General features: G+C 45.1%; 1 protein-coding gene across 1 annotated transcript; it reads left to right on the forward strand.

Annotated features, from left to right (window-relative positions):
* Window positions 1-266: 266 nt before the first annotated feature.
* VSIG8 (V-set and immunoglobulin domain containing 8) lies at window positions 267-23,767 on the forward strand. The gene is made up of 7 exons (XM_066609079.1): window positions 267-432; window positions 14,108-14,277; window positions 14,363-14,567; window positions 15,675-15,833; window positions 19,742-19,864; window positions 22,235-22,370; window positions 22,763-23,767. The coding sequence occupies exons 1-7, from the start codon at window positions 384-386 to the stop codon at window positions 23,076-23,078; spliced, it is 1,158 nt and encodes a 385-aa protein (XP_066465176.1). The 5' UTR covers window positions 267-383; the 3' UTR covers window positions 23,079-23,767.
* Window positions 23,768-25,293: the final 1,526 nt, after the last annotated feature.

Below are 25,293 nucleotides of genomic sequence, written 5' to 3' on the forward strand. Positions count from 1 at the left end.
AAATAATAAAAATGATAAAAACTACAGCTTGCCACTCAAAAAAATAAGCCCTCACATGGCCGTGGGGACAGAAAAAGAAAAATATTCTAGCTTGGTAGCAACATAGGCCTGGTCACTAAGGGGTTAAGCAGTACCTCCTGCGTAGTAACCGCAGCTTCAACTTGTACCTTTTGGCAGAAATAAAAACAAAAGTAGACGGAAGAATGAGCCATCCTCCCTGGGCGTCACCTGGCAGAGGACACTTTCTGCTCGGCCCTCCTGGCACAGGTGTGTCGTGTACTACAGGACTGGCCGCACAAGTTCTGCAGCTTCTGCTCTGTGTACACACACTGCTCCTCACTGACAGTACAGCTGCCGAGGATCTGACCCCCTTCGGGATTATAATGGGCGACCTGTGGGCGATCTCGTGGGTTCTCCTGGGGTTCATGCCAGGTAAGTGCCTTTTTTATGCTTATGATTGTGAAATCCTCTTTGTGCGCCCACTGTCATACATTGTAAGTTTACCTTTTGTTGAACTTCAGGTATCGTCATTGACTTCAGTTGTTATGTATCATATCAACCTCTGGCAGGGGCTGCAAAAGCTTGAGATCCGAGGGTTAATACTTCCTGTCCATTAAGTATGACATTCAAGGTAGTGTTTAATAACAAGCCAGTTAAAGGGGTACCCTCTGTGCACAAGCCCTTATCATATGGCAGGACCCCCAATCAGTGCCTGCTCCAGAGACCACTGTGGAAATAGCTGTTGACATCTATGGACAGCAGTGGTCCTTCCGTCTGTATAGGTAACCAAGACGCGCTCACGCTTCCCTCAGCATCAGGTCATTCATGACAATTTTTTTAAAATGTGTGATGTCGCAGGAGTGGATGGAATTTGTTCATTTTTAAGGGAAATTTTATTTTGGCTCCTCTGTGTTCGAGAAGGCCAGCAGATCACTTACCACTAGGGTCTATTACTTATATGCAGATTATGAGGTAGATGTTTTGTATAGATGAAGGTCCTCCTCATCATCTCCTCTGGAGAGCCCCCACGTCTCCGTCTGGCACTGTGGTTCATGGTGTTCCAAAAAGAAAAACAAAAAAACCTACGAACAGAAATTGATGCATTTTTGTGTATACAGCTCCTATGCAGCCCTATGTGTTTCCATAGGTACAGCCTATAAACAAACCCTGTTATAACTAATCCCTCAGTAATACAATACTCCCTCCCGGGCATGGCTGTGGGCTTACATGGGTCCTTGGCCAACAGTGTCATAGCGGACCCCCTTACTCATTTACTCGCTTTGCCTCTTATAGTAATTTGAAGGCCCCACTTTGCCCTCTTAGTAATTTGAAGGCCCCACTTTGCCCTCTTAGTAATTTATAGGCCCCACACTGTCCTGTAGTAATTTATAGGCCCCACTGTGCCCCCTTAGTAATTTATAGGCCCCACTTTGCCCCTTAGTAATTTATAGGCCTTGTTCTGTCCCCTTAATAATTTATAGGCCTTGCTGTGCTCCCTTACAACTTTATAGGCCTCTTTCTGACTCTTAGTAATTTAAAGACTCTTTTGTGCTCCCTTAGCAATTTATAGGCCCCTTTTTGCCTGTTAGTAATTTATAGGCCTCATTCTACCCCTTTAGTAATTTATAGGCTCTCTGAGTCACTTAAAAACTCTACTGTGCCTGCTGTTCTCTCTGAGTAATTAATAAACCTCAACTGTGCCCAATCAATGAAATAAAATAATAAACCCACTCACCTGCATTGTGCACCTGTGGCGTCTTCCATCCTTTGCCTTGGTTTCTTCCGGCGAGGATAATGCAGAACGGCACAGGCAATGTGATAATATTAACATGCTGCCTATGTGACAAAGAAGGCACCAGTTGGCAGAGTAGGAAGCACTTGGCTTCCTGCAGTGCCGCTGTCATAGTCAATTGTATCTGCATCTTAAGACACAGATACAAATAATTTTTAGAAACGAGGACCGGATCAATCCCACCCCTGAGTGGTTTCCTCCAGGCTCAGTGGGTCCTGGCCCCTGCTTGGGTTTGCCGGGTGCTGACGAAGTCCCAGCTCCTCCCATCCACCTTTTCTAATGCGGTCTGTAGATTATAAAGAAGAGAGAGTAGCGGTAGTAGAGGCAGTAGAGCAACAAGTGGCCGCAGAATCAGGCTACACAGTGCTTGTTTATAGGCTGTAACCATGGAAACCCATACCTCTGCATAGATGCTGTATACACAGTATGTGAGAATATTTTTAATGAAGGTGATTTGCTGTAAAGGTGGACATACCCTCTATCATCCGGGCCTCCTTCCAGAAGGTGTATGCATTTCCTTCTAACAAGACAATATCTTTTCTGGGGTAAAACTGGTTCAATAAGTATTTTTAAAAGAAAATGTGTTTTTTATGAGTTTTCCAACTGGTCCTGCATCTGTTCTGTGCGGGGGCAAGGGGCAGGGGTTTGTGCAGGACCTTCAACAATGACAGATGCCAAATGTTAGGGCCCTTCTACATGAACCGATTAACAGGCATGAATATTCGTAAGGATATATGTTTCCCCAATCATAGGCCCATAGGAATTTGCCCCTCATTCAGGCTCGTTTGCTGGCTGACCGGTACATGCAGGCATAAAAATGCATATTCCCCCCCCCCCCCCCATGTGCTGTCAATTAATGCAAAATGCATGGTGAATGAACAATCGTAGTGTAAAAAATAGCATCTTGTGCACTGTCTGCAATTTTATGCTAGCCCCAGCACTAATTAAAAAGGGGGCACGGGACTTATCATCGAGGCACGGAGCTGCACAAGGCCCATCACATTTACTATAATTTATGCAAGAAGCAGGCCCATATCTGGCGTCTATGCCTCCCCTAGCAGCCAATGAATTAAAGAGGATTTACCACTACAAGTTATTCCCTACTCACAGATAGGGGCATAACTTGCTGGTCCTTTAGGGGTCCAATCGCTGGGACCCCATCGATCCCGAGGATGGGGTTCTGGTCCAACTCCAAATTAATGTTGCGGTGGCCACATGCAAACCACCACACCATTCATTTCAGTGGGACTTGAACCTGGCAGTCCCACTGAAATGAATGGAGCGGTGGTGCGTAAGCTCAACCACCATTCATTCGGTGACACTCCTAAGCCCTGTTTCAGGGATTATTGAGGGTCCAAGCGGTCAGAACCCCGCTGGTCAGTAAGTTCTCCCCTATCCTGTGGACAGGAGATGAAGGGGTTTTACCTCCACAAGTTAGGAGGCTTGCGCCACTTAATACATTATTGCAGTTCATATTAGCGCAGCCCTTAGACCGTTGCATAAAACGCTGGCCTAAGTGAATCTGTGGCTCTGACAGTCCTAAACTGCACTGGAATGTCCTGTGCCCCTCTATTAGAAAGCCTTTCTATTCCCCGTCGTCACCGCTACAGTCTGGTCTCTGAATTGTAGCAGCTTGTGGCTCTTTGACATTCATTTTCCCGTATCAGAGAATGTCTGTCTATGTCTCATGTGCTTCCCCTACACAGGTGGCAATTAGCAGGTACATACCCTGTTTCTCCGAAAATAAGACGCGTCTTATATTAATTTTTGCTCCCAAATATGCGCTATGTCTTATTTTCAGGGGGTGTCTTATTTCGCCATGGCAAATCCGTCTGTGGCCGCTAATCCCTCAATTGGCCAGCTTTGTGGACACACAGAGCCATAAAAAAAGGGCTGTAAAGTAACGTACCTGTCTGCAGACAGAAGTTCCTGTACCACTTGTAAGCAGGGATGGTATTGCAGCTTCCGGCCACCAGGGGGAGCTCTGCAGATCTACCTATACATCTGGAGGTAGGAGACAACAGGGATGGCAGCAGGGGACAGGCCTCTTGACTTGCCTGCACACTTTACTATGCCTTACTATCGGGGGGTGCCTTATATTTGGGACTTCTGCAAATTTTGCGGGGTGTCTTATTTTCGGGGGGTGTCTTATTTTCGGGGAAACACGGTACAACCACATCAAAACTGAGCTCCACCCCTGGTACGGCTGGAATTTGCATTTCTTTAGCTCAATCATTGTTGATCTGCTAAGGATGACATCAATGTATCGTTCTCTAACAGGTGGAGTTTCTTCCTGCAATCACTACATCCACGTTATCAACCACTTTGTATCGCTTCAATGCATCAAAAAAGAAAAAAAAAAAATTTGCATGAAAGAAATTAAACTAAAACCCGCTAGCTACTGTTTTTCATACACTATGTTAATTAAAAGTATTTGCCGCCCACCAATCCTGTGCTGTTCAGTGATGTGTGAGCATTAGGGGTAAGGCCTAGTTCACTCGGGTGACAAACTGAGGTTTTGTATCCCATGTTTCCCTATGGATCCTTCCTCTCTGTTGCATCGCACAAAAACGTGGTTTTCATGTGGTGCAATGCAACTTTGACAGTAGGGAATCCTACTGTCAAAGTTCTAATCTAAGCCCTAACTGCAGGGAAAAAAATAACAAAATACACATACATCATCTTAGACGCTCTGTCAGCCCGGCCGCAGCTTCTCCCCAGGTCCCAGCATTTATCTTCTTCTTCTCTTCTGGCCGGGGATTGAAAAATTCCTGCCTCTTGGAAGCACTGGCTATGATTGGCTAACGCTTAGCCAATCACAGCCAGTACTTGATGAATGGCTGTGATTGGCTAAGCATCAGCCAATCACAGTTAGCGCTTCCAATCCCCAGCCAGAAGAGAAGAAGAAGATCAGTGCCGGGACACGGGGAGAAGCTGCGGCTGAACCGACAGCGCATATAAGGTGATGATTTTTTTTCCCGTCTTCAGCTATGTCTTATTTTCAGGGAAGGGCTTATATTTCAGGCCTTTCCCAAAAATCCTTGCATGTGGTGCTACAAAGTCCCGCGACTTTGTATCCCCACATGCGACTTTGTAGCTCTACAAAGTCGCAGTATCGCCGCGAGAAACCGCAGCGATATCGCATTGACCAGCCGTGTGATATTGCGGCGGTTTTCTCGCAGCGATGCTGTGTCGCCCGTGTGAACAAGGCCTAAGGAAGAGAATTACACAGGAGATCCCAGTACAGAAACAATCAGATGTCCTCAGGTGTACAGCTGACAATGGTGTCTGGTGGTGGGATGTTACCAGGTGTGGAGCTGACAACGGGGTCTGGTGGGGGATATCACCAGGTGTAGAGCTGACAACGGGGTATGGTGGTGAGATGTCACCAGGTGTAGAGCTGACAATGGGGTCTGGTGGTGGGATGTCACCAGGTGTGGAGCTGACAACGGGGTCTGGTGGTGGGATGTCACCAGGTGTGGAGCTGACAACGGGGTCTGGTGGTGAGATGTCACCAGGTGTAGAGCTGACAACGGGGTCTGGTGGTTAGATGTCACCAGGTATGGAGCTGACAACGGGGTCTGGTGGGGGATATCACCAGGTGTAGAGCTGACAACGGGGTCTGGTGGTGAGATGTCACTAGGTGTAGAGCTGACAACTGGGTCTCATGGTGAGATATTCCCAGATGTAGAGCTGACAGAGGGGTCTAGCGGTGGGATGTCACCAGGTGTAGAGCTGACAATGGGGTCTGGTGGTGTGATCTTCCCAGGTGTAGAGCTGACAACGGGGTCTAGCGGTTGGATATCACCAGGTGTAGAGCTGATAATAGGGTCTGGTGGGGGGATGTCACCAGATGTAGAGCTGACAACGGGGTCTGGCGGTGGGATGTGACCAGATGTAGAACTGACAACGTGGTCTGTTAGTGGGATGTCACCAGATGTAGAGCTGACAACAGGCTCAGGTGGAGGGATGTCACCAGGTGTAGAGCTGACAACGGGGTCTGGTGGTGGGATGTCACCAGGTATAGAGCTGACAATAGGATCTGGTGGGGGGACGTCACCAGGTGCCGAGCTGACAACGGGGTCTGATGGTGGGATGTCACCAGGTGTAGAGCTGGTATTTTAGTTGGTGTTAGAGCAACGTGCACATTAGGCTCTACTGAATGGGCCTTCTGGTGGCAGTCTTCCTCCTCCGGAGTTGGTGAGCTCTGGTAAACAATCTCTAGCACTTTTTCCGATGGATTTCCAAGATGCTTGACAAAGACCGGTTGTATACTGGTCGAAACGTTGCAGCCATGCTTTGAAATGGAGTAATGAAAGTTTTTTACTTTTCTACTGCATCGTTGTGCTGCCGCAGACTATGTGTCTCTTATGGATTTCCAAGATGTTATTGAATCAGAAAGAAGGAAGTGTGATGAAACCTTTAAGTCGGTGATGACATCAAACGTCATCAAGTTGCAAAGACTGGAGATTCTTTGCATTTCTGGGACTTGTTTGACCAGTTTTCGGTTTCTGTTTATCTGCTAAGATACATAAAGGTGAAAGTCACTGCCGACTCTGTTTATAATACTGGAGATATCCAAAGTGATGACATGACAAGGGCCCCCCCAAAATGAGCAAAACACAACAACACTATCAATCTTCCTGTCCGGTATGTCGAATGTAAGGCTCCTTTTACACCTAACGAGAACTTCATGATTCTCATTTGCCCGAGCGAACGAGCTGGTGACGTCTCTACTTGCTCATTCAGGCTCGTGCAGCTTGGTTAGACAGGCAAATCATCGTTGGTTGACTCATTATTGTACCGCTCTCAACATGTGTCAATGCTGTCTGCAGAGACTCATTATTGTACCGCTCTCCACCATGCTTCACTGCTGCCTGCAGACACTCATTATTGTACCGCTCTCCACTATGCTTCACTGCTGCCTGCAGACACTCATTATTGTACCGCTCTCCACTATGCTTCACTGCTGCCTGCAGACACTCATTATTGTACCGCTCTCCACCATGCTTCACTGCTACATGCAGACATTCATTATTGTACCCCTTTGCACCATGCTTTACTGCTACCCACAGACACCCATTATTGTACTGCTCTCCACCACGCTTCACTGCTGCCTGCAGACACTCATTATTGTTTTGCTCTCCACCATGCTACACTGCTGCCTGCAGACACTCATTCTAGTGCCGCTCTTCACCATGTTTACTGCTACATGTAGGCACTCATTATTGTACTGCTCTCCACCATGCTTCACTGCTACCTGCAGATACTCATTATTGTACCGCTCTTCCCCATGCTTCACTGCTGCCTGCAGACACTCATTATTGTACCGCTCTTCACCATGCTTCACTGCTGCCTGCAGACACTCATTATTGTACCGCTCTCCACCATGCTTTACTGCTACATGCAGACACTCATTACTGTACTGCTCTCCACCATGCTTCACTGCTGCCTGCAAACACTCATTATTGTATCGCTCTCCACCATGCTTCACTGCTGCCTGCAAACACTCATTATTGTACCGCTCTCCACCATGCTTCACTGCTGCCTGCAGACACTCATTATTGTACCGCTCTCCACCATGCTTCACTGCTGCCTGCAGACACTCATTATTGTACCGCTCTCCACTATGCTTCACTGCTGCCTGCAGACACTCATTATTGTACCGCTCTACACCATGCTTCACTGCTACATGCAGACATTCATTATTGTACCCCTTTGCACCATGCGTTACTGCTACCTACAGACACCCATTATTGTACTGCTCTCCACCACGCTTCACTGCTGCCTGCAGACACTCATTATTGTTTTGCTCTCCACCATGCTACACTGCTGCCTGCAGACACTCATTCTAGTGCCGCTCTTCACCATGTTTACTGCTACATGTAGGCACTCATTATTGTATTGCTCTCCACCATGCTTCACTGCTACCTGCAGATACTCATTATTGTACCGCTCTTCCCCATGCTTCACTGCTGCCTGCAGACACTCATTATTGTACCGCTCTTCCCCATGCTTCACTGCTGCCTGCAGACACTCATTATTGTACCGCTCTCCACCATGCTTTACTGCTACATGCAGACACTCATTACTGTACTGCTCTCCACCATGCTTCACTGCTGCCTGCAAACACTCATTATTGTATCGCTCTCCACCATGCTTCACTGCTGCCTGCAAACACTCATTATTGTACCGCTCTCCACCATGCTTCACTGCTGCCTGCAGACACTCATTATTGTACCGCTCTCCACCATGCTTCACTGCTGCCTGCTGCCTCATGGTATTAGTGTATCTTGACGCTACCAGAAGCTAGGGGTTTGACAGGAGGAACGCCCCTCTCACACCCCTAGCTCCCGATTGGCTCAAGTATTGAAGCGTCTGTATGGCAGGCAATGCATGCTGCTAGGAGTTCAACAGGGGTGTAAATTCATCAGACCTGGAGCGTGGAATCCCCCTGGCGGCAAGATGTTCCAAAGCCCTGGCCCCTGCAATCCTTGCTTTTCACCCCTGAAAGCGCCTTACCCACCTCCAGGAGTGGCTTCACTGCTGCCCTCCCCCATTAAAGAGGCCTTCCTCAGATTAATGCCACCCTCAGTGTGTGCACCGGAGGACCACTGCACTTCAGCGGATGACCGGAGGAGCACCGACAGTGATCGCTGACATCTCAGCTGTGACGGCAGGAGCGCTGAAACAGATCGCCGGTAGGGGGATGGAGGGTAGTAGTGTGCGCTGCGGAGGTCCGTATGGGGGGTGCCTACTGTGAACAGCGGAGCTCTCGGGGGGGCTCACTGTAGGCAGTGGAGGTCCGGAGGAGCGGAGAAAAGCAAGTTCTCTGGGACAGCAGTAAGAATTAGTGGAGTGTGAGCTGTGGACAAAGTCCTGAACATAATCTCGCTGCTGGGACAGGAGGGGGGAGGGAGGGCAACGCTTCTGGGGGCCAGTATCTGCAGCAATGCACTTCTGTTCCTTGAAATTGGAAACACTGCTATGAGCATCAGTGGGGAACTTACATCACCGACTACAGTATTGTACAGAGCGCTGAGGACCTGCAAGTATGCACTGCCGTCAGCCAATCGGCTAAAGGGGGCGTCAGACCCCTGTCAATCTTGGCTCCACCAGGACTTCCTGGTGGTGTCAAGATACACTAATACCGACATTCCTTGTTGTACCACTCCCCACTAAGCTTCACTGCTGCCTGCAGACACTCATTATTGTACCGCTCTCCACTAAGCTTCACTGCTGCCTGCAGACACTCATTATTGTACCGCTCTCCACTATGCTTCACTGCTGCCTGCAGACACTCATTATTGTACCGCTCTCCACTATGCTTCACTGCTGCGTGCAGACTCTCACTATTGTACCACTCTCCACCCTGCTTTAATGCTGCCTGCAGACACTCATTATTGTACCGCTCTCCATCCCTTCAGCAAACAAATTGCCTTCTGTGACAGAAGTCCAGAGCACCCGCTGCCATTTTTCTGCACCCCAATTCCTATGTTTTGTGCATAGCTTGAGTTGCCTGGCCTCTTGTCTATGTGGAAGGTACGGCTTTTTGGCCACAATTCTTCTATGAAGACCACTTCTGGCCTGACTTCTCCAGACAGTAGATAGGTGTACCTGAGTCACACTGTTTTCTGCCAGTTCTGAGTTGGTGGGACTGCTGGATATCTTCTGATTTCAAAGGAAATAAGCATGATGTGTCTTCCACAACCTCACCTTTATAGCAGAGTTTGGCTGCTGCTCACCCTGCTTTAAGCCTCCTACACAGCTGTTTCTGTTAATGATGGTGTTTCAACCTGCATATGAAAATGATGATTATCACTTGTTTGGTATAATTGGTTAATCATACACCTGACTCTAATTCTACAAAATCTCGGACTGTACAAGTGTACCTAGAAGGGCTGATGGAAGGTAAAGGGCGGCGCACCAAATACTGATGGGAGTACATTTCTCTTTTTTTCAGTCACCTTGCATTACAAAATTAAACTACTAACCCTTCTATCTCTGAAAGTATTCTTACATTTTTCCTCATCACCAACCTTCTTGTCTCTGCTTACCCCTGTCGGTAGCCCCGGGCACAGTGCAGGCTGGGACACGGTCCTGGTGCCGTAGATGAGATCACAGGTGAGAGTGCAGCGTGCACAGAGACATCTCTCCTCTTACTTTTATAAATCACTACAGAAAGCGAAAATTCTTTTCACCACAAATAATTCCCAATCTACAACAGATTTAAAGGGACACTAACCCTATTTATTTTCATTGTTACAGTTTAGGGCCTTGCTCTAGTCACATTTAAAGCTGCATTTACAATTTCCCTAGTTGTCTTTGGAAACAGTCTGCGGTTTTTCAGCACTCTTCTGCCAAATGGGACTTGCATGATACAGTAGCTCTGCCTGTGTAATTGTTACCTGAACTTCGGATGCAGCTCTAAATGTGACTGGAGTAAAAGCCATGAAGTCAGCCAACCACAAAATTAGTAAAGCAAGGCTTAAAAATAATACTTAATGTCAATTTTGCAGTATTTTAAATTGTATTTATGACTTTTTTACATTAGTTTTTTGTCCCTGCCTTCCAAGAGCCATAACATTTCATTTTTTCCACTGACATGGCTGTATGTGTGCGTTTTTTTTTGTGGGACGAGTTGTATTTTTTTCTGATAAATTGATTTTCTTATGACAAAGTGTCAAACATGGAAAAAGAGAAGTGAGGGTGAGAAAAGGAGGAAGGACTGATATAGATGGTCAGCTGTCGCCGCCTCGGATCAGTCATGCATAGTTGTAGCAGATGTAAACTAATACTACCACATATGCATAAGGCTGCATTCAGACGACCGTATATCGGCTCGGTTTTCACGCCAAGCCGATATACGTTGTCCTCATCTGCAGGGGAGGGACAGGGGCTGGGCTAAGTTCCTTGAATTAGCTCCGCCCTGTCCCACCTCCCCTCATTGCAAATAGTGCAGAGGGGCGGAGAGGGGGTGGAGAGGAGGCAGAGAGGGGGCGGGAGCTCAGAGCTCTGCTCCTGGCTCTTCCAGCCTCCTCCCCCTGCAGAGAGAGACGCCGTATATCGGCCGACGTGAATACGCGGCCGATATACGGTCGTCTGAAATAGCCCTAAGGGAAAGAGCACCAATAAGTTGAGTGAGGAGGTCATCCATGCTCGTCTGGGTAATATGTAAATAAGGAAGATGGAACAATACCTCTGCAGCGCCACCTACAGTGATGCCAAATTTAATTTGTTTTGTTTATGCGTTTCTATTTTTAAAAGATCGATAAAACTTTTTCTAAAAGAAAAGTTGCCCCGTAACTCTTTTGTTTGTCCGTCGATTGGGCTGTGTGGCGGCTCTTTTTTTTTGCAGGGTGAGCACCAGTTTTTATTATTACTATCTTTTTGAGTACTTTTTATTCAAATTTTTGGGAAGTCAGGATTCCCCCCCAAAAAAAATATATATATCGCAGTTTTGACATTTCAAACTTTTTTTTGTCTTTCTAAGGGTGAAGTCACACGAACGTATATCGGCTCGGTTTTTACGCCGAGCTGATATACGTTGTCCTCGTGTGCAGGGGGGGGAGGATGGAAGAGCCAGGAGAAGGAAGTTAGCTCCCGCCCTCCTCTCCGCCCCTCTGCACTATTTGCAATGGGAAGAGGCGGGGCAGGGGTGGGGCTAAGTTCTGAGAATTAGCCCCGCCCCATCTCACCTCTCCCCATTGCAAATAGTGCAGAGGGGCGGAGAGGAGGCAGAGAGGGGGCAGGAGCTCAGTTCCTGGCCCTGGCTTTTCCATCCTCCCCCCCAGCACACGAGGACAACGTATATCGGCTCGGCGTGAAAACCGAGCCGATATACGTTCGTGTGTCTTCACCCTAAGACCTTGACCACGCGGTATAAATATTGAGATATTTTCATAGTTCCGGCGTTTACGTACACAGCGATACCAAATATGTTATTTAAATTGTTTAGCTTTTTTATAGAAAGAATGGGAAAAGTTTTTTTTTTTATATTTTAGTATTTTTTTAACTGTTAAAAAACTTTATTAAACAATTTTTTTTCACTGTTATTTAGTTCTCACGGGGGACTTGGACCATATACAGTAATACTTCAATATTACAGTACATAGCAATGTTTGATGTTGGCAGGCAAGGCTTGACAGGCATCTTCTGCGTGGCAGCCCTGGGAGACTTCAGTAGGCACCTGGCTGCCATGCTAGTCTATTGGCATCCTCTGATCATTCTGCGGGGGGGAGGGGGGGGGGTGTGTGGACTGTTTGCAAGCGTGGTCAGCTTTGACCACAGAACCTAAACAGTTAACTGCCGCAATCAGAGCTAATACTGATCTAAGTAGTTATCGGAAACTTTTGATAGCTGGCGGGTATGGAGCAGACTCTCTCCATACATCCTTTATGACCGCAGGACATTTGTAGGCATTCTGCAGTCCTGAAGGGGTTAATTTGCGTCTGAGAAACAAATCCTCCTTTCTTTTGGTTGTGGGTGAGCTCGCCCTGCGGAAGCGGAGTATCAGCTGTGTTTACATAGCAGGACTGAGCTGTCATCAGTGTAGTTATTACCATACCAGTACATGTGTGGAAGTAAACAGTCCTGAGAACCATCAACGTGATCTGCTGATCCTGCTGACATGGATCACAATAACTGTCTAGGAAAGCTGGGTGACAGATGCAGTATAATCCATATTGGTTGTCACCCAGCTTTCCCCAGATTCTGCACAGCATCTTGGTCTTGATTTATAGTGATACATTGCCCATCTGCGGAGATTTGCCTTTCAGGAGGCTGGGAAAGCTGAGTAGCAGCGTACCCCGTGTGAGTGGTGATTGTCGCCAAGCTCATCACAATTATCTCAGGGGACCAGCAGTTTTATCTGGTGAGGACACCTGACAAACCGGTATTCAGCGGTGGGTGTTGACGCCATCATGTCCTCCTCCCTGCAGGGCGTGTGTCTATATGACATGTGAGATACCGGTTGTGGCAGGCTGGTGAAAGTGTGTGATACAACACATTCCTGCACTCACGTTCATCACACATGAGGATGCCGCCCCGAGAGGAACCTACAAGACGATGAAGACGATGGTCTCTTCTAGTCTTGAGGCTTCCTGGTGGGCGACACCATCAATGATCCTATGTGCGAACACGACTGCCGATGGAGAGGGATACTAAACGTCTCTTGTTACGTGTAAACTCCACAACCAAACTGAAATGGTTATCACTATTATGGGGACACTGTGGTTATCACTGTTATGGGAACACGGTGGTAATCACTGTTATGTGGGGTTATCATGGGGTACAAGATGACGGTGGTCCACCATGGCTTTACTGTCTCTCCTCCCAAAAGGGTGGAGTATAGCCGAGCTTAGCCACTAGCAGGGGAGATAGGATTTAGCAGGCTTGATTACCACCACAGATTAGTTCTAGATTGTCTTCGTGACGCCAGTGTCCCTAAACAAGTGACAAGTCACTCACAATGAATAAATGAATCCGTGAACACGCGGTTTCCTCTTACACACGGTTTAACTTTGATTTTCCAATACAGACAAATACTTATACTTTTCAACATGGAAATAAATGCTTTTGAACGGATTGGAGCTTTTCGTTTCCTGACACACTCGAAAAACAGGAAGTTCTTTTCCCCGAGGCACACATATCCTCAGTCGTTGTTATCTGATGGACACTCTCTTGGGACAGCCACTTTTGTGTTACACGGCCTTTCAAACGCGGATCTCTCCAGATGCGGTTCAGCGGGGGAGTATGTGGCACTTACACTCCCACACCCTCTCCTAGGAAGCATCCCCTGCGCTCCAGCCCCTGAAGAGGACAAGCCTCCTTGTGGAAGAGACATGAGCGTGGCTCAGCCCCAGCAGGAGCATTAGCCCATCTCTCCTGCCCGCACCTCCTTAACCGACCACCAACTACCCTCTTCTCTCTCATCACCTCTCAAAACTCCTCCCCAATCCCTAAACTACCAATCACATCATACCAGCAGGATAGGGGGACAAATAGGCTTACACAAGGTTAACATCACTCACATAAAGACAAACAGGCTTACAAGTGTTGGAGGGACCCTTGGGTCACTACAATAGCAGCTGACACAAGTGGCAGAAGTTGCTCTGATAAAGTATTCCTACAACTGTAAGACGTTGCTGTAGTTCCTGCAGCCTCCTGCATGGAGGCAACACTGAGACCCTGAGTCAGGAAACTTCAGCCTGACGATGATTAATATTACTGTTCTTATTATACCTCCATCTTCTATTGTATCGCAGTTCTTGGGCATCTTTCATGGACTGTTCTTTTATGTTTTTTCTTAACTAGCACTGCTGGGTGCTGTTACCATCCAAGAACAAAGCACTGAGACCATCCTCCTACCTAAAGGAGATAGTGTGACACTGGGCTGTACATATGTCCTGGAACCCTTCGAAACGGGAGCCTTGGACATTGAGTGGTCCCTGATGAACCCGGACAGCACAGGACTGGATAAAGTAGTGAGTATCTCTGTGATTATTCACCAAACCAGCAGCTGTAAGGTACTTGAAGGTCTCAAGTTTCCCATCTCCATTTTCCCACCAGATTCTCACCTACATGGACAACGCTGTGGTGTCAAAAGCTCCACAAAGCCTCATGAACCGCCTGTCCTTCAGATCAGCTGATCCCAGCCAAGGGGATGCCTCCATCACAATTACCTTTCTGGAAGTAGGAGATTCTGGGACCTTCCAGTGCAAAGTGAAGAAGAACCCGGGGGTGGCCTCCAGGAAAGTGACATTAGTCGTTCAAGGTAAAACAAAGTCTTGTGTCCGAGACGTCTACAAAGATCTTTGGTTAGTTGTGAATTAATTGCTTGGTCTCTCCAACACCTTTTTGGAAATTGATCATGGGAGGTCAGTGAATGATTTATTGTTCCATGTAAAGGGGTCCTAAATGTTCAATGAGGGGCAGTAATGTTGCCTCTATTAAAAGACCAAACAAAACCGTCCTGATTTTCGGGTGCCGTGCCGCTAACCCAGTGTTCTGATTTCAACTGATGCAGATACAGTGGAAGATATTAAGCATCTTAAACAAGGACAGAGGACTGCTGCAGGACACAGCGTGGCTCTGTGCCAACCATAGTCCAACACCTCCCCCATCTCCTGCTTTCTGGTACTTGTACTGAGAGTAGAAGACGGGACGGAGTCAGGCTAGGGTCTGCATGGATCAGCCTAGAGAAAGTTTGTTCTCTGCTTGCTGAAATTTAGGGGACGCAAGGGAAGCTGTGGAACAGAGGGGCATTATTACTGTGAGGTGGCACAGAGAGGCACTATTGCTTTGAGAGGCTTAGAGTGGCACTCTAGCACAGAGGAGAACTATTATTTTGAGGGGGTACAGAGTGGCACTATAACACAGAGGGGTGTTTTTTCTTTAAGGGTGCATTGTTACTTTAAGTGGTCACAGAGAAGCGCTATCACCTTGAGGGGGCACAGAGTGGCGCTATCACTTTTAGGGAGCACAAAGGAGCATTATTACTTTGAGAGGACACATTGTGGTAGTATAACACAAAGTGGTACTATTACTTTCACGGTGCATTGTTATTTTTAAGGGGTACAGGGGGCACTATTACTTTGAGGGGGTGCAGGGGCACTATTACTATGAGGGGGCACAAAGGGGCATTATTATTTGAGGGGACAAAGTGTGGTAGTAAAGCACAAAGGAATAATATTACTTTGAGGGGACACAGAGGGGCACAGTTAGAGGAGGTGTGGCTTAATGTAAAAAAAACTGTGACATGCATAGAGCACTACAGGGATTGCGCCTGTTTTTGTTCTTTAAAAGTTGGAAAGTATGAAGAACATGGTGAAATGACTTATTCTACAGGTCACACCTTGCACTGACTTGTCTCTCTCCACAGCGAGCCCCTCGAATCCTCAGTGTTATATCGAAGGAGATCACACCAAAGGAAGTGATGTTATTTTGAAGTGCAAATCAAGTGAGGGAACCCCGCCTCTGACCTACCGGTGGGAAAAGATTGCCGGGCCCTCCAACCCAGTCACCCCCGTCCTCAACATGGGTAAGTTACATGTTGGTTGGTGATGATGTAACATATTAATCAATTTCATAAGGTAGAACCTGACTTTAAGCTATTTGTATACAGAAATTAACTTTTTGGACACCACCATAAAAATTTCAAACAACTCAATACAGTCATCCCTGTACCGAAAACCAATTGATCGGGCCACATACCTCAGATGGGACAGTTCTCATCCTAAGCACGTCAAAAAGTCCGTTGTTTACAGCCAATTAGAGAGGCAAAGAGAGGCAAAACATTTTTCTAGTCACGGATACAACATGGAACAGATGAGAGTTATCACACTGAAGGACAATTTCAAGCCACAGCGTCACAGAATAATTTGGGAGCATAAATTCATGGCCATTTTTGAGACCTTCAAGAATGGAATGAAACTCGGAGCGGGGTTCTTGCATCAGTGGAGAATACGAAAAGTCTGAGGGAGGTCAAGAGGGGCGTCCTTAAGGAAAGCACCCAGGGGGTGTATGGAGACAACAGGGGGGTGAGTAGATCAGGGGATGGCATCGTCTCTCCCCAAGGAGAGCACCCAGAAGAGGTGCTATTCTCAATCATTGTTTTACAGACTTTGTAAAAAGTCCAGATGTATTTCATTATGCCCGAGGAAGAATCCTGAGAGGTCTGAAAGCTCGCTGTAACATCATGTATCTTTTTTGCCATTCAAAGGTATCATATCTACAAAAGTACTTGGTTTCTCTTACTGAGAATAATCAGATGTAATTGAGGTGATCTATTGTTTTCAAGATCTCTGTTTGCTGAACACTCATTGTTTATGTTCCATCCTAATACTTCTCACAGTGGAGAGTTTGTTGCAGTTGCATGCAGTCTAGACAATCCATAAATCTCTGTCCTGCCCTAATATTTTGTTACAATGTTTCAGCGCAGACTGAACACAGACTGTTGAGGCTCTGTTCACACTACTTCGATTTTCTGTTTTCTTGTTTCATAACAGGAAGGTAGAATGGCGGATCCGTCCTATGATAGAAATGAATGGCGCCTGACAGATCCCATTGACGATGATGGGATCTCACGGCTTCTGTTCTGCCCTCTGGGATTTTTGCAGACATAATAGCGTGGCATACTGCGCTGTTTTGTTAGCTATTTTCTGCCGTTTTGCACTGGAAGCTCTGATTCTGATGTGAACAAAGTCTAAGGTGAGCCGGTGTGAAGCCATGCCTCCCAACCGTCCCAGATTCTGCAGAATGGGGATGCTGTCCCACAGTCCCGGGTGGCAGGAGGCATGTCCCACCTTCCCCTTCCTGACACACATTTAACTCACTTGTAGTACTGGTTCAGTGTCAGTAGTGCCACTGCTATGATCAGTCCTTCCCCCTATCCCCCTCTCCTCCCCCCCACCTGGCATCTGCATTCTTGCACACAGATGCTGGAGGAGAGGTCATAGGTTGTATTGATTACAGCAGCAACACTACAAGTCAGTTCAATGGTTGTCAAAAGCCTGGAGGTTCATTATGGGGGGATCACTATTACTATTGGAGCTACTAATGAGAGTCGCTATTACTATTGGGGTCACTATGGAGGCCACTATTACTACGGCCTCCCTCACACAGGGCGTTTGCAAAACGCTGTGTTTTCAGCACAACTGAAAACACTACCCATTCATTTCAATGGGAGACTCAGCCGAAAATGCCCAAAGATAGAACATGCAGCGCTTTTCAAAGCAGCGTTTTCAGCCTTGTGTGAGCAGCCCCATTGAAACGAATGGGAGCCTTGTACAGCGTTTAGCGCAGGGCTGAAAACGCTGCTGAAAACGCCTAGTGCTAAACGGGAGGCCTAAGAGTGGTCGTTCTTAAAACTTGGATTGCTAATGTGACACTATTACCACCCAGTGGCCACTATTATGATTGGGGTCAGTATGGGGGATACTGTTACTACTATGACCGCTATGGGGGTCACTGTTACTACTGGGGCAACTAATGGGGGTCACTATTCCTATTGTAGGAACTAGAGAGGTCTGTATTTCTGCTTGGGCCACTATAGGCATCATTATTACTAGTGGGGCTACTGTGGGGGGTACTCTTACTACTGTGGCCACTATGGGGGGCGCTGTTACTACTGTGATCACTATGGGGGTCACTGTTACTATTGGAGCTACTAATGCAGGTTGCTATTCCTATTGTAGGAACTAGAGAGGTCTCTATTTCTGCTTGGGCCACTATAGGCATCGTTATTACTAGTGGGGCTACTGTGAGGAATACTGTTACTACTGTGGCCATTATGGGGGCCACTGTTACTACTGTGATCACTATGGGGGTCACTGTTACTATTGGGGCTACTAATGTAGGTTGCTATTACTACTGGAGCAATTATGGGGGTCTCTATTTCTAGTTCAGCCACTAATGGGATCATTATTACTACTGGGGCCACTGTGGGAGGGGGCACTATTGCTATGGGGGCCACTATGGGGACACTATTACTACTAAGACCACTGTGGGGGACACTATTACAACTGGGGATACTAATATGGTCACTATTACCATGAGGGGGTGACTGAGGAACACTATTAGGGTCCTTTTACACAGAGCGATTATCTGTCAGTGTAAGTGCTGCCCCGATTGAACGCTGAACGAAAATTCACTTGCTTCTCGTTGGTCGTTCAGTTTCTGCATGCAGAAAACTGAGCAACATTTTGTTCCATGTAAACAGGCAGTTTGGTCACTTATGAACAACTTTCTGTTTATTATGGATGAAGGCAGGTGGGCCAGAAGGACCCTTGCTAGCTCCCCCTCCATTCATTAGTGACGATCGTTCCACGTAAACAAGCAGTCAGTCACATATGAACAACTTCCTGTTTATTATGAATGGAGGCAGGTGCGTCGGAAGGACCCCCCGCTAGCTCCCCCTCCTTTCATTAGCGATGACCATTCTGTATAAACAGGCAGTTGGTCATTTATGAACAACTTCCTGTTTATTATGGATGGAGGCGAGTGGGCCGGAAGGACCACCACCAGCTCTGCCTCCATTCATTAGTGATGATTGTTCTGTGTAAACAGGCAGTCGGTCATTTATGAACAACTTCCTGTTTATTATGAATGGAGGTTGGTGGGCCAGAAGGACCCCCGCCAGCTCTGGCTCCATTCATTAGCAAAGAACGTTTCTATATAAAAGCACAAGAGTGATAATTGCCGGGACGACTGTCAGGCATCCAGGTCTGACCAATCATCCTGTGTTAAAAGGGCCCAAAGAGGGCTTTAACTGTGAGGGGGTCACTGAAGGGCACTATTATGGAACATTGAGGGAGTGGCTTTGTGTAAAAGGGGGGGGGGGGGTCTCATCATAACAACTTACAGTTCTCCCTCTTTTTGTTGTTGAGGAGTTGGGAGGTATGAAGGTCCTGCAATGTGTATAATTGTCAACCAATATGGAGGTTGATATAGTCTAGGCCGCCGAGTAAAAAAATCTAAAATATTAGGGTACATTTTTGACACTGTCTAAAAAAGAAACCATAACAACCAATCAGAGCTCTCCATTCATTTTCTTAGAGTCCTATGAGAAATGTAAGCTGCATTGTGATTGGTTGCTTTGGGTAACAGTGTCTTTCTTGGACAGTTATGTAGATCTGCCACACAAGTTGTGTTTACTGCTGGAGACCTCTGGACATTGCCCGCTGTACCCGGGCGCCACCTCGTCAATGATTTACTGCTCTGCCTGCCACAACATAAAGCAAGACATCAGCTCCCCAGTGCCCTCTAGTCTCCAGGAAACTCTGGGAGTAGATATGTCTTATTGGGACCTATGATGGAGGTTGACATAATAAAAAAAGGAGGATGACGCCGCTCTCACACTGACAATCCCATCATGCCTTGTTTAGAATTAGAATTTTGTACTCAGACAATCAGATTATTCTAATGTGATGAATCCTTGTCTCTCCACAGCTCCCATCAACGGAGACTTACTAATCAAGAACCTCTCTGAGCCGTATACGGGGGCATACCAATGTACGGTGGGGAACAGGGTGGGATCCGGAACTTGTGTGGTTGACCTATCTATATCCTCAGGTGAGAAAGATGTGACACACTAGTAATATAGTAGTTATATTCTTGTACATAGGGGCAGTATTATAGCAGTTATATTCTTGTACATAGTGGGCAGTATTATAGTAGTTATATTCTTGTACATAGGGGGCAGTATTATAGTAGTTATATTCTTGTACATAGGAGGCAGTATTATAGTAGTTATATTCTTGTACATAGGGGGCAGTATTATAGTAGATATATTCTTGTACATAGGGGGCAGTATTATAGTAGTTATATTCTTGTACATAGGGGGCAGTATTATAGTAGATATATTCTTGTACATAGGAGCAGTATTATAGTAGTTATATTCTTGTACATAGGGGGCAGTATTATAGTAGTTATATTCTTGTACATAGGAGCTGTATTATAGTAGTTATATTCTTGTACATAGGAGCTGTATTATAGTAGTTATATCCTTGTGCATAGGGGGGCAGTATTATAGCAGTTATATTCTTGTACATAGGGGGCAGTATTATAGTAGTTATATTCTTGTACATAGGGAGCAGTATCATAGTAGTTATATTCTTGTACATAGGGGACAGTATTATAGTAGTTATATTCTTGTACATAGGGGGCAGTATTATAGTAGTTATATTCTTGTACATAGGGGGCAGTATTATAGTAGTTATATTCTTGTACATAGGGGACAGTATTATAGTAGTTATATTCTTATACATAAAGGGCAGTATTATAGTAGTTATATTCTTGTACATAGGAGGCAGTATTATAGTAGTTATATTCTTGTACATAGGGAGCAGTATCATAGTAGTTATATTCTTGTACATAGGGAGCAGTATCATAGTAGTTATATTCTTGTACATAGGGGGCAGTATTAAAGTAGTTATATTCTTGTACATAGAGGACAGTATTATAGTAGTTATATTCTTGCACATAGGGGGCCGTATTATAGTAGTTATATTCTTGTACATAGGGGGCAGTATTATAGTAGTTATATTCTTGTACTTGGGGGAAAGGTATTATAGTAGTTATATTCTTGAACATAGGGGGCAGTATTATAGTAGTTGTATTCTTGTACATGGGAGGCAGTATTATAGTAGTTATATTCTTGTACATAGGGGATAGTATTATAGTAGTTATATTCTTGTACATAGGGGCAGTATTATAGTAATTATATTCCCTTACATAGAGGGCAGTATTATAGTAGTTATATTCTAGTACATAGGAGCAGTATTATAGTAGTTATATTCCCTTACATAGGGGGCAGTATTATAGTAGTTATATTCTTGTACATAGGGGCAGTATTATAGTAGTTGTATTCTTGTACATAGGGGCAGTATTATAGTAGTTATATTCTTGTACATAGGGGGCAGTATTATAGTAGTTGTATTCTTGTACATAGGGGCAGTATTATAGTAGTTGTATTCTTGTACATAGGGGCAGTATTATAGTAGTTATATTCTTGTACATAGGGGGCAGTATTATAGTAGTTATATTCTTGTACATAGGGGGCAGTATTATAGTAGTTATATTCTTGTACATAGGGGCAGTATTATAGTAGTTATATTCTTGTACACAGGAGCAGTATTATAGTAGTTATATTCTTGTACACAGGGAGCAGTATTATAGTAGTTATATTCTTGTACATAGGGGGCAGTATTATAGTAGTTATATTCTTGTATATAGAGGCAGTATTATAGTAGTTATATTCTTGTACATAGGGGGTAGTATTATAGTAGTTATATTCTTGTATATAGAGGCAGTATTATAGTAGTTATATTCTTGTACATAGGGGGTAGTATTATAGTAGTTATATTCTTGTTCATAGGGGGCAGTATTATAGTAGTTATATTCTTGTTCATAGGGGGCAGTATTATAGTAGTTATATTCTTGTATATAGAGGCAGTATTATAGTAGTTATATTCTTGTACATAGGGGGCAGTATTATAGTAGTTATATTCTTGTACATAGGGGGCAGTATTATAGTAGTTATATTCTTGTACATAGGAGCAGTATTAGGGCGACTACCCACTACATTTTTTTTTCACTGCGAAATTCGGAGCTTTTTTCTCCTGCAGGGATCTATGGGACTTGTAATGTTAAAATCGTGATTTCGAGGTAAATTGCGATTTTGCGCGATTGTGATTTTAAAATAACAAGTCCTATAGACCCCTGCAGAAAAAAAAAACGCTGCGAATTTCACAGTGAAATTTATAGTAGATTTATACGTGTACATCGGAGGCAGTATTCCAACAGTTATATTCATGTCTACAGGCTTATTCTTAATTACTAAAATATAATATTTTGTTAGCTTCACTCTTCCATTGATGTTGCATGCATTGATTGGTGTTTTTCATTAGTGACTGTGGTCATGTCTTTTCCTCTCTACATCAGGCAACCGTGTAGGAATAATTGTTGGAGCAGTATTTGGCGCTTTATTCCTTCTACTTCTTCTCCTTCTCCTCATATGGTGTCTTATCTGTTGCTGCAACAAAAAGCGCTATGAGAAAGAGCTAGCGAACGACATCAGGTAATAGTTTTCCTTCTGACCACAAGATGGCACCATTGGACTGCTAAATATACTTATCACTGGCCTAAGTAGTAGCAAGCTTAACTCACTTCTATCTATCTCCATAGGAAGTGCATTTTAATGTATGTAATTTGAGAAACAACATAGTTTAACAAAAAAAATTTTTTTTTTGTAGATTTGGGAGCAAATTATACTAAAACTATAAAGTCTAGCTAATATAATGGGCATCTATGTAATCAGGTTGTATTCAAGCCCATGCCCATATTGCTGCTAGATAGCGGGTATATTGATTTCACATTGAATGATATGCATCGATGAACTTGCTCATCTCTAGTTAACTAATATTCTGTAAAAGCACTGGTCTGATCTCTGTTTCTTTTTCTTATCTATAGAGAGGATGTGGTAGCTCCCCCAAGTAACACCAACAGCCGCGCCAGCAGTGTCCGGACCGCCGCTGGCTACCGGCCACATAACATCAGCTACTCCCTTCGGCAGGCGTATAATGCAGCACCAAAAGAGGAACCTTTAGCTCCATCCTTGACCAGTAGTGAAGCCTTCAAACCCAAGTTGGAAAGCCCCATGTACAAGCCTGAACCAGTCTTCCTCATTCCAGATCACAACCCCAGATTTAACTCTTTTAATATCGAGAGGGTAGGAGGGGTACCGGTGATGGTGCCGGCACAGTCTCGAGAGGGTTTCATCGTTTGAGTCCTACTGTGGTGTGATGGACTTTATTCTCACACATGGGATCTGTACATCTAAGAACATGTAACACTAATATCTACATTTGTGTATATGTATAAAAGTCCATGGGGTGAAGGGACTCCATAGTCTCTGGTTTTACACCAGCAAACATGCCCATCTTGACTTGGACTTGGGCCAATCTTGTACCCTTCCTTGTAGGAGAGAAGGTTGGTGTAACCCTCTTCATGGATCCACTCTTTTTACCAATGCTGTGATGCCTGAGGTGGGGTCCTGCACAAGTTCACACGGCCCATGGGGATAACCTCAGGTGATGCCCACCACCTCCATGGACTCAAACAAGACCGTATGGGCTGCCAGAGGCTTAGCGTGAAGGACCTGAGCCCCAATGCAAAATTTGTACCTGGCCCGCAGCTATCATGTGCTTTCTTATGTTGGCAAGCCTGGATGCAATTGTTGCACCGCGAACCGTCCTGCTCTTACCATAAAGTTCCAGCTACTTTTACCAACAACCTCGTTTAACTACAAGACATTTTTACGATGGACATCTGATGAACTGCACCGCAATCTAAATTGTGATCCCGGTATACAACACTTTTATTTTACATTGGTTGGAATTGAAAAATGTATAAATTGTGTTTTGTTTTGTTTTTTAAAATAAAAACTACTGCGCTGCCAGAATGCAGCACCGACTATCGAGGAATTGGACGTCCTACAGATAAGATGTTCTGGGTGTATAAATTCTGGTAATTCAGGAACATATTTGCAAATCCAATATAAACAAAAAATAACCCTTAGAGTCAGACACTGCCTACGTAGAAGTACAGTAGTGTTGGGTTTGGGGGCAAGCATTGGAATACTATTTACTATGTATATTACTTGTACTCAACCTGAGTCACATCCTGTATTATACTCCAGAGCTGCACTCACTATTCTGCTGGTGGAGTCACTGTGTACATACATTACTTATCCTGTACTGCTCCTGAGTTACATCCTGTATTATACTCCAGAGCTGCACTCACTATTCTGCTGGTGGAGTCACTGTGTACATACATTACTTATCCTGTACTGCTCCTGAGTTACATCCTGTATTATACTCCAGAGCTGCACTCACTATTCTGCTGGTGGAGTCACTGTGTACATACATTACTTATCCTGTACTGATCCTGAGTTACATCCTGTATTATACTCCAGAGCTGCACTCACTATTCTGCTGGTGGAGTCACTGTGTACATACATTACTTATCCTGTACTGATCCTGAGTTACATCCTATATTATACTCCAGAGCTGCACTCACTATTCTGCTGGTGGAGTCACTGTGTACATACATTACTTATCCTGTACTGATCCTGAGTTACATCCTGTATTATACTCCAGAGCTGCACTCACTATTCTGCTGGTGGAGTCACTGTGTACATACATTACTTATCCTGTACTGATCCTGAGTTACATCCTATATTATACTCCAGAGCTGCACTCACTATTCTGCTGGTGGAGTCACTGTGTACATACATTACTTATCCTGTACTGATCCTGAGTTACATCCTGTATTATACTCCAGAGCTGCACTCACTATTCTGCTGGTGGAGTCACTGTGTACATACATTACTTATCCTGTACTGATCCTGAGTTACATCCTGTATTACACTCTAGAGCTGCACTTACTGTTCTGCTGGTGCAGTCACTGTGTACATACCCTATTTCCCTGAAAATAAGACCCATCTTATATTAATTTTTGCTCCCAAATATGCACTACGTCTTATTTTTCAATGAAGAAGAATTCCCATTTATTGTTTAACAAAAAAACTGAACATTTATTACCGTATATACTGCACAGAACTGTAGTTGTCACCACAAACCAATATAGCTAGACAAACTGTGAAAACAAAGCAAAAATTACTCAATGACAGTCATGTCATCATCTTCTGGCACAGAAAATTTGCCTTACTCACATACAGGGCCACAAAAAATAAAAGCTGTAAAGTACCTGGCTCCCACAAACTGTCTGGAGACTGTAATGCTCACCCCCTAAGGCTGGAAATACACTCTGTGAGAACCCAGCCTTAAGAATCACACATATGGTTGCCTGACTCACAAACAGAGCCATAAAAAAAATAAGGGCTGTAATTTAAGTAACGTACCTGTCTGCAGACAGAAGTTCCTCTTGTAAGCAGGGATGGTATTCCAGCTTCCGGCCACCAGGAGGAGCTCATCACAGCA

Source organism: Eleutherodactylus coqui, chromosome 6 (assembly GCF_035609145.1).
Source record: "Eleutherodactylus coqui strain aEleCoq1 chromosome 6, aEleCoq1.hap1, whole genome shotgun sequence".
Taxonomy (NCBI): Eukaryota; Metazoa; Chordata; class Amphibia; order Anura; family Eleutherodactylidae; genus Eleutherodactylus; species Eleutherodactylus coqui.